Source organism: Palaemon carinicauda, chromosome 10 (assembly GCF_036898095.1).
Source record: "Palaemon carinicauda isolate YSFRI2023 chromosome 10, ASM3689809v2, whole genome shotgun sequence".
Classification (NCBI taxonomy): Eukaryota; Metazoa; Arthropoda; class Malacostraca; order Decapoda; family Palaemonidae; genus Palaemon; species Palaemon carinicauda.
The window spans coordinates 123,370,290-123,380,289 of NC_090734.1; the positions used below are offsets into that span (position 1 = coordinate 123,370,290).

The window sequence follows — 10,000 nt, forward strand, 5'->3', positions numbered from 1 at the left end:
GAGGAGAAGAAGAAGAAGAAGAAGAAGAAGAAGAAGAAGGAGGAGGAGGAGGAGGAGCCCAAAAATCCTATTCTTAAACGAGTTCGAAAACCAAGGTTTTTATTTTCTTAGATGGTTGATCACCATGTTTTTCTTTAGCTTTTTGGTAAACAGATATTGGTGTTTTTGTTCAAACGTTTCTCATAAAGAACTGTGTTATATTTACTTTTTCGAACTCTAAATGATATATTTGAAAAAAAAAACAAAAAAAAACACGGTCTCGATGTTATCTGTTTCCTAGCTGCATTCCATAAAAAAATTGTAAATGAATAACTTTTCTATGAATCCATATAATTATACAACTTGATACTTTAGAAAACTAATTTCTTAGAATTAAGATGCTAAATCTTTTCAGCCTCTAATTCCACCAATGGTTACATTAGCGAGCGTTTAGAATTTCCCTCAGCGTTCCTCGTGGATAAAGTAGAGACCAAGGAGAGAATACATAAGTATCTCATAAAGAGAATCTCTCTCTCTCTCTCTCTCTCCTCTCTCTCTCTCTCTCTCTCTCTCTCTCTCTCTCTCTCTATATATATATATATATGTATATATATATATACATATATATGCGCATGCACAAACATACTGTATATATATATATATGTATATATATATATATATATATATATATATATATATATATATATATATATACTGAATATAGCTCTTAAACGCTTCCTAGTTAACACCATAACTGATAAAGACCTTTGCATCAGAATTCAAGAATATTTATTATATCTATCTAACACTCTTCTTCTACTATTTATCAATTCCTTTCACAAAATAACAACTAACAATTTCAAGAATTTCCACTTCCATGTTACCACGTCCCCACTCAAGTTCATCAAGTCTCCTAAGTTGACCGTACCTGTTCTAAAGTTGACTGTGAAACTTGGTTTGTTAGTCATGACTGTTCGTCCACCTAACAAGTTCAACAACTAAGTTATTTCTTCTCCCAAATCCTCCGCATTCCATCGCCCAGAAGTCTGTCCGCCGGAGACGCCCCGCGTAAATGGCGGTTAACAGAAAGGTTCCAATAACCTTCAGGACTCCGTCAGCGTTCTTGAATTCGGAACAAACTTCGGAATAGTTCGATGCAAGGAGGTTAGGTATCCAACCTCCTTGCTTTAATGATTTCCCCTCTGTAAAGGAGGGGTAAGGGGAGAGGTAAGGTTAAAGAGCAATGAGGGAGGAGGGGAGGGACCAGGGGTTAGAGATGTTTTGGCAAAGGTTGGCCTTATTACAGTTCCTAAACTGTCGAACTGTTTGAGCCATTCCCTCGGGCCGGTTCGAAGTTTCCAGGTATCTCTCTTTAAACTGTATTGATAGTCGCAACTTTCGGAGGAGAACGTTCGCTTCTGCAGCGCCAGCAGGAGCCGATGGGGAAAAATTGGGGTCTAATCCAGCTCAACGCCTTTTTTTTTTATACTTGGTCCGGGCAATTGATTTTCCTGACGTTTTTATTGAATTGACTTTTGGGTCTCGGGTGTTTCTTTCGTTCGTTAGAGGAAGTCGTGAAAGATACGAAATGTTCAGAACTCTTCTGATAGTTTGCATTCTAAATTCCATTTTCCTGCTTCGCTGCTCTTTTCTTTTGTTTTCTTTCTTTTCCTCCATCGTGATTTTATTCTCGCTATCCTCTCTCTCTCTCTCTCTCTCTCTCTCTCTCTCACTATATACATATATATACACACACACACACACACACACACACATATATACATATATATATATATATATATAAATATATATATATATATATATATATATATATATATATATATATATATATATACTGTATATATAAATATTACCGTTTTCTTTTTATTTGCATTCATCATTTCATTATTTATTCTCCTTTTCCATCCTAACACTTCACTTCGTCACTGTTCTAATCTACCAATCTCTCTCTCTCTCTCTCTCTCTCTCTCTCTCTCTCTCTCTCTCTCTCTCTCTCTCACATGAATTCGCACAACCGTGAAAATCCTTTGTGCTCGTGACCACTCCTCTCCTGCCTCTCTCTCTCTATCTCCCCAAGTTTCGGACAAAACAAAGTCATTTACCGTCTAAAATTAAGCTTAAAGAGGTCACAGCAGGACGCGACTGTGTGTCATTGTGCGGGGGGAAGGGGAAGGGGGGCGTGGGTGATAAACTTGCCCAGAAGGGTCAGCGGATCATTAGCATGATGCTATTCGCAGCGTTAATCATGAAAGAAGGCGCGAAGGGGGAGATAAGCAGAGAAGCCAAAAAGTCAAAGGTGATGATGCTCCACACAGGTTTTTGCAACTGGGGAGGAGGAGGTATTGGGGCTACGCTTGTTGGTTGTGTATCCACAGTCCCGTTGGGAAGATATTTTGAAAGCAGAGTGTTTGAATAGCTTAGCCTTGGCTCTTGCACTTCTGGTATTTATTAATAATGATGCTACTCTTTGTTGGTGAGAGGTTTCGTTGCGAAGGGTTTGGGGGTGTTGAAATCGTGGGGGTGTTTTCGGAAAGGGGACTTTTGGGTGGTTGGATAATTTTGTGATATATGAAATTGAAAAAAAGAAATTAATAGGTTAACCATCACAAAAATATAAAAGGGACTTTTGGTTGGTTAAATAATTTTGAAATATATGAAATTGCAAGAAAAAAAAATTATCAGGTTAACCATCACAGAAATATAAAAGGGACTTTTAGTTAAGTAATTTTGTAATATACGAAATTGAAAGGGAAAAAACTTTCAGGTTATCCATCAAAGAAATATAAAGAGTTTTGTATTCATAGTTCCTTTATGGATTCTAAAAAATATTTAAGAAGAAACTTAATGTTTTACGGTCAAGTCCATAAAAGTATAAAAAGTAACATTATTGATAAATCAAACTGGTCCAAAACCGATACTCTATTTCTAGATGACCTTGGCAGTTTCGTTTCCTCTCAGCACCGTGTGTTTACCTGGAAAGTGTTATTATATCAAATGACAAAATTTACCAACGCTGTTTTTGTCAAAAGAACTACAATCTCGGTGTAAGGCCATCTCTTGTTTTCAATTTTGATTTTCTTTAAGCCTTCGTGAAAGGAAGTCGAACTAATTATGATATAACCATAAAAGAGTCTTATAATACCAAAGGGCAAAGAGGGGATAAAAAAAATATTATCAAATCATATAGCGGTTCCACATATTCAATTTTCATACTGATCTCCTTAGAGAAAATTTTTGAGTAAACCAGCTTTGCTTAAACCGAAGCTTCTTAAAAACCATATCCTCCTTAAAAATAAAGAATAAATAGAATTTCCCTTTACAAATACGCCACATATTTATTCCCTTAAAAATATAATGAATAAACAAACTTCTATTTTAGAATAAATATCAAATCTCTTCTTGAACAGACAAAGAACAGACTTAGAACTCGAGTGAAATATTTTTTTTTTAAGAAAAGAGAATCTTAATTCCATCAAAAAATATAAGTTGAATGATACACACAAAAAAAAGGAGAGAAGAAGAAAGAAAGAAAGAAAAAACGAGTATTTGAGCATACTTCATGAACAGTACAAAGGTATCACGTGTATTATCGACACTCAATACGTGGGTTTATTGTACTCATTATTATTCTACATTGCTAGGAGATTAATAAAAACCTTTACCTTTAATAAACAGGAAAAACAAACCAATTTCCATCATAAAATATAAGATAAACTGACATCAATAACAAAATAAAAGGAACACTAACTCCATAAGATATAAAGACAAACTGACAAACTGTCTCCCATTAAGAAATCTATGGCCAACAATACATCTTAAAAGACAAAGCGTTCTCGACATATCGAAGTTTAAACAAACAAAAGCCCTGGAATATTTTCGTATGCTCTTCTCCCATTGAGCACATTTTCGTACATTTTCTAACAGAATAAAAGATCACCCCCTCTTGTCTATAAATACACACGAGGAATGCATATTTCGTCTCCCTTCACTTCAATGACCTTCTGACTTCTCCATTTGACCTTTTCCTTCTCACGTGGATTTCGAGCAGATGGGTCAGGGTGTTCTACGGACCCCCCTCCCGGCCACCCTCACAGTGCCAAGGCACTTGGCACTTTAAAATCTGGTTGGGCATTACATGGTGTAATGCACATAAAACAGCACTTATCGATGCCATATGTTTGTAGAACCTATAAGTTAAACTAAAAAAAAAAAAATTCTGTTTTTTTTTCTTTCACTTCCACGTTCATTTCGTTTCATACTTTTATCCTCATGTAATGGTGATACTGATAATAACAACAAAATTAATAATAATAATAATAAGAAGAGCATTACTAATAATTATAAATACAATATTAACAATAATTATTATAATCATTATTATAATCATAGTTGTTAATATAGGTATCAATATTGTTTTTTTTTTTATTATCGATTTAAATTCTGATATAATTAAGGCTTCCTATTTTAGATTATGTTTCTTCACATATAAATACCTTCTAAAGAATTAAGATAAAAGATAAATCTAATTTCATCCAATAGTCAATCTATTGCCCTTGATAAATAAAGTAAGTAAATTCAGTATTTTGCTTTTCCAACCAAGGTTGTGGCTTACATTGTATAATAATAATAATAATAATAATAATAATAATAATAATAATAATAATAATAATAATAATAATACTCCTTAATTATTAAGCGAATCTGAATCTTTGCATCACAAATAACCCTCATACTACATTGAAAGTCAGTTAAAGAGTTATTATAATAATTCAATATGACATAGCAATTATAATAACTTGCAAATTAAACTCCCGTGGAGTGGACAACCCTGTGGGAGAGAAATGAAAACAGAGAAGAGAATAAATAAATAAAAAAAATAAGAAATATAACCATCGATCAAATAAACGAAAAACTAGCAACTGTGCATTGCGCTACTAAAGCGGTGTTACGACCTATAATAAATTCATGAGCTAGTGCATCTATAACTGTCAGGAGGGCCATTACCCCAAGTTCACGGTGGGAGAGGAAAGACCTCCACTGCTGTTTCTATTGTCATAAAATATCCAGGCGTGTTACTCGTAAATTGCTTAGAACAGATTAAGGACTTTTTCACAAGTTCATGCTATAGTTCATTTCTTTTAGCGAGGCATATTTGCACCGACTCGCAGCGGTGCCCTTTTAGCTCGGAAAAGTTTCCGGATCGCTGATTGGTTGGACAAGATAATTCTAACCAATCAGCGATCAGGAAACTTTTCCGAGCTAAAAGGGCGCCGCCGCGAGTCGGTGCAAATATGCATCGTTAAAAGAAATGGACTATAGTGAAGGGGCCTGAGGATGAGTAGGATAGGATAAAGGAGATTTTCCACCTCGAAGAGATGTTAAAATGTGGAAATTAGTGGTGGCATACAGGTTCTTGTTCCCATTATTTTTACATGCTTAGATATACAGTAAATACAGGAAAATAGGTAAATACAGGTGGAAACTAGTGGTGCCATACCCAAGTGTTTCCATTACTGGTTTAAAAGCACAGAAAATAAAGAAAAAATAAGAAAAAATGCGGGATCAAATTAGTGGGGGCATACCCACATGTTACTATTATTCTTCGATGTAATGTTTTGAATACTTAATCAAATATATTAATAAAAGTTTATCTTTTTAAATGACCTCGAGGGGTCAAGCCTGGTCACAGCAAGACTTGGTATTAATGAATTCATCGTCTTTTAAAACGAAGAAAAAATAAGAAAAAAGAAAAGTTAAGAAAATTCCGAATAGCAATTAGTGATGTTAGCTTAAAACATCAAAATATTTGATGAATCATAAACAAATATTGCATCAGAATATCTTCCAACTATATATCACCAAAACATTATGAACCCAATACGCAAACACAACCACCTTTTTATTTTACAATATTTTACCAAATAATCATTCAAATATAACATTAAATATATCTAAATACATAAATTTTCCGAGCCACTTTAGGAAAGTGCTTTAATGAATCACAGAGAAAGTGCCTCTCTTGCGCACTAAAACCAAACAAACAATATCACTTGATCTATTAGTTGCCTTGGTTTACCCAGGGACCCACTCGTAGACAAAGAAAGACCCACATAAATTCACACTAACTACAAACAATTATGACACTGATCGGGAGTGGGGTGGATAATGCCACAAACAATGAAAACAAGGTCAGCAAACAACAAAGGAAGCTCCCAATTTAGAAAAAAAAGAAAAGAATAAAAGTAAACTATTAAGCTGTTGTTTGCGGAGTACCAGCGAAGAGGAGCTAGAAGAGGCTGAGGGGAATCAAATCGATTGGAGATTGGTGGTGATTAAACCTGATTAAACGTTATTCATTAAAGTACTTTATTGACAGTCAGTAATTGAAGCAGTTAGGAGCAAGATAATGGTCTTCATAATTCAAGGTATTGGAATATTCTTCATTGCAAGATTAGAATATTGTATACGCAAATATAAATGTTTACATACAGTACATACTAGTATAGAAAAATGCACAGCCAAACACACACGTATATGTATATATATATATATATATATATATATATATATATACATATATATATATATATATATATATATATATATATATATATATATATATATATATTCTGCACACACAAACCCAATCACACACAAACACACACACACACACACATCTATATATATATATATATATATATATATATATATATGTATGTATACATATATATATACATATATAATATATATATATATATACATATATATATATATATATATATATATATACATAAATTCTGCTCACATAAAGCCACTCACACAACACATACATACCAGCATAGAATATAATCCGCTACAAATTAATCGAATCCTGCTTGAATTTATTTTCCTATTATCTAGAACAGATTACTCCTTAAAATCCATTATCATTTACAAGAACTTGATGAATGCACAGCCCTCCAAAAAAGCATCAATTTCTGTGAAAATTTGGGCGTTGTGTGACTTTACGCCCACAGTAGGCCCTACACGCACATTTCGCGGAAAATAAATATAACAAGAAATTTTACGTTGAAACTCTGCGGCTGACGGTACCAACTTTCTCCGAAACTGTAAACACTGTATTCATCAATTTAACTATAACACAAAAACACAAAGACGGGGTTATATATATATATATATATATATATATATATATATATATATATATATATATATATAATATATATATATATATATATATATATATATATATAAATATATATATATATATATACACATATGTATATATGTATAAATAATGAAAATAATAAAATAACAAAAATTAGCTTCTTAGGGAATAACCTACACACAAGTATATCTACCCAGAAGAGAATTCTAACTAATGCGTTTTAGGACTAGACATGAGGAGTGTAGTGATTTATTCGTTCTTCCATCAAGAACGATATGAATTAGTTACCAAACTATCATATGAGTGTGTATGTGTGTATATATATATATATATATATATATATATATATATATATATATATATATATACAGAACATATTTATATATATATATATATATATATATATGTATATATATATATACAGTACATATTTATATATATATATATATGTATATATATGTATTTCTATCTATCTATATATATATATATATATATATATATATATATATATCTATATCTATATATAAATACATATACAGTATATATATATTATATATATATATATATATATATTATATATTTATATATATATATATATGTGTATATATATGTATATATCTAGATGTAATATCTATCTATATATATATATATATATATATATATATATATATATATATATATACAAATATATATTCCATTATTTTTACTTATTATATCAGGTTAACAAATCCCGCTCAAATAAAAATTGGGTAAAAAACAATGCTATCAACTGAAAGAAACACAATTTTTTTTACCACCCTTAAAAGCATTAGCATTATTTGTAAGTAAATAAAGTGGGAAAAGAAGTGTTAAAACACATCGTTAGTTATTGCAGAATGGAAAGGAATGATCGCACCAGTATTATCGAAAAAAAAAAAAAAACTTTGAAAAGGAAAATATTGCATATATTGTAGTAATATGTACACACAAAATCATTACTTAAAATATATACAGAATAAGGTAAACATAACATAATTAAATATAAAAAAAAACTTGAAAAGTGTTAACCATAACTGTTTGTATGAAAACAGAGCAAAAATGTAAGCCATAACACCATTATTTACAGGGAAAAGAATCCGAAAAAGTAAAGAACATAACAGCATCAGTTGCAGTAAAACTATAAAATGGAAAATAAAATAATACCGGTTAAAAAACACAAAGGCCAGAGTCAGCCACTCAATTCCCTAGGGAAATCTCAATGTAAGACTTGCTATGACGGGCAATTCAGCACATTTTAACCGAAAGGTTTACTTATAAATAAAAAGTGGCAGTATGAAGTGAAGATCGGAATTCTCAAACTAAACTATCTTCCTAGATGGTATTTTATTATTATTATTATTATCATTATTATTATTATTATTATTATTATTATTATTATTATTATTATTATTGTCGTTGTTGCTGTTGTTGTTGACAAAGGAAAGCATGTTTTATAAATTGCAAAAGACAAATGCCCTTCTTTTAATTATTTAAGTATATTACAGTAACATTACAAGCATCTTTTGCTTTAGGAGTAGTAGTTATTATCATTACAATATGATATTAACAAAAATAACAGTGAGGATTATTATGATTATGATAGTAATAAGAATAAATAATACCAACAACAACTACAATAATAATAATAATAATAATAATAATAATAATAATAATAATAATAATAATAATAATAATGAAAATGAATATCATAATAATAAAAATGAGGCGAATTCCTGTCTGATAATGAATGACCCTTCATATCCGAATAAGGAGCACCCCCAAAATCATTCATAGCCCACTCCCCTCAAAATTTCATGTAAATCTACACCTAACCTTCAAAGACATTTCGAATAAATAAAAAATAAAACAATTGACACCGATCAATAATAATCTTTTGAAGACAAATATTGAGGAAATCAAATAATAAAAAAAAAATCTTAAATAATGAATTAAATTCATTCAAACCATTAAAAAAGATGCATTGGTGAGTCCTTATCACCAAGTGGTACCAAACTTGAGTAGAATCAACCCAAATCGAACGCATTTACGCAAAATAGGACCAATCCTAATATGCACAAATCCATTGGCAGTGCTGTATTACCCTATGATAAGACCCTGAAGCTTCGAGCTTCCTTGGGCCACAGGACATCCACCAATGGGCAACATGGGCATATTTCACGCTCTCTTTCCGTACAGTCTAGTACAATAACATCGCAACAGAAATAAATAATCTATACTTTTCACATTTAGCACAAAAAGCAAAAATGTTGCATGGGCCCCTGCTCATGGTGGACCCATGATCTTGGTGGACCCCAGCTCTTAGTGGACCCTGCTATTGGTGAACCCTTGCTATTGTGAACCCCTGCTATTGGTGAACCCTCGCTATTGTGAACCCCTGCTATTGGTGGACCCCTGTTACTGGTGAACCCCTGCTATTGGTGGACCCCTGTTACTGGTGAACCCCTGTTATTGGTGGACCCATGATCCTGGCGGACCCTACTATTGGTGAACCCCAGCTATTTGTGGACCCCTACTATTGTGGATCCCTGCTATTGTGGACCCCAGCTATTTGTGGACCCCTGCTATTGGTGGACCCCTGCTATTGGTGAACCTTTCCTATTGGTGAACCCCTGCTATTGGTGGACCTCTGCTATTGATGAACACCTGCTCTTTGTGGACCGCTGCTCTTTGTGGACCCCTGCTTCTTGTGGACCCCTGCTCTTGGTGGACCCCTAGGCTTCAGCCTTATGAATAATACAGCCATGTCCAAAGGTCCCAAAAAAATTTATAACTGAAAGCATGTACTCACATAGT

General features: G+C 32.4%; 1 protein-coding gene across 1 annotated transcript in view; it reads right to left on the bottom strand.

Moving 5' to 3' along the window:
• The window catches only part of LOC137648227 (inter-alpha-trypsin inhibitor heavy chain H3-like), a 175,513-nt gene that overhangs the window by 43,614 nt on the left and 121,899 nt on the right, over positions 1 to 10,000 (bottom strand). The window contains exon 2 of the mRNA XM_068381151.1: positions 9,996 to 10,000. This exon is cut by the window's right edge and continues 204 nt beyond it. Coding sequence (XP_068237252.1) covers positions 9,996 to 10,000 — 5 coding nt within the window. The remainder of the gene's footprint in view (positions 1 to 9,995) is intronic.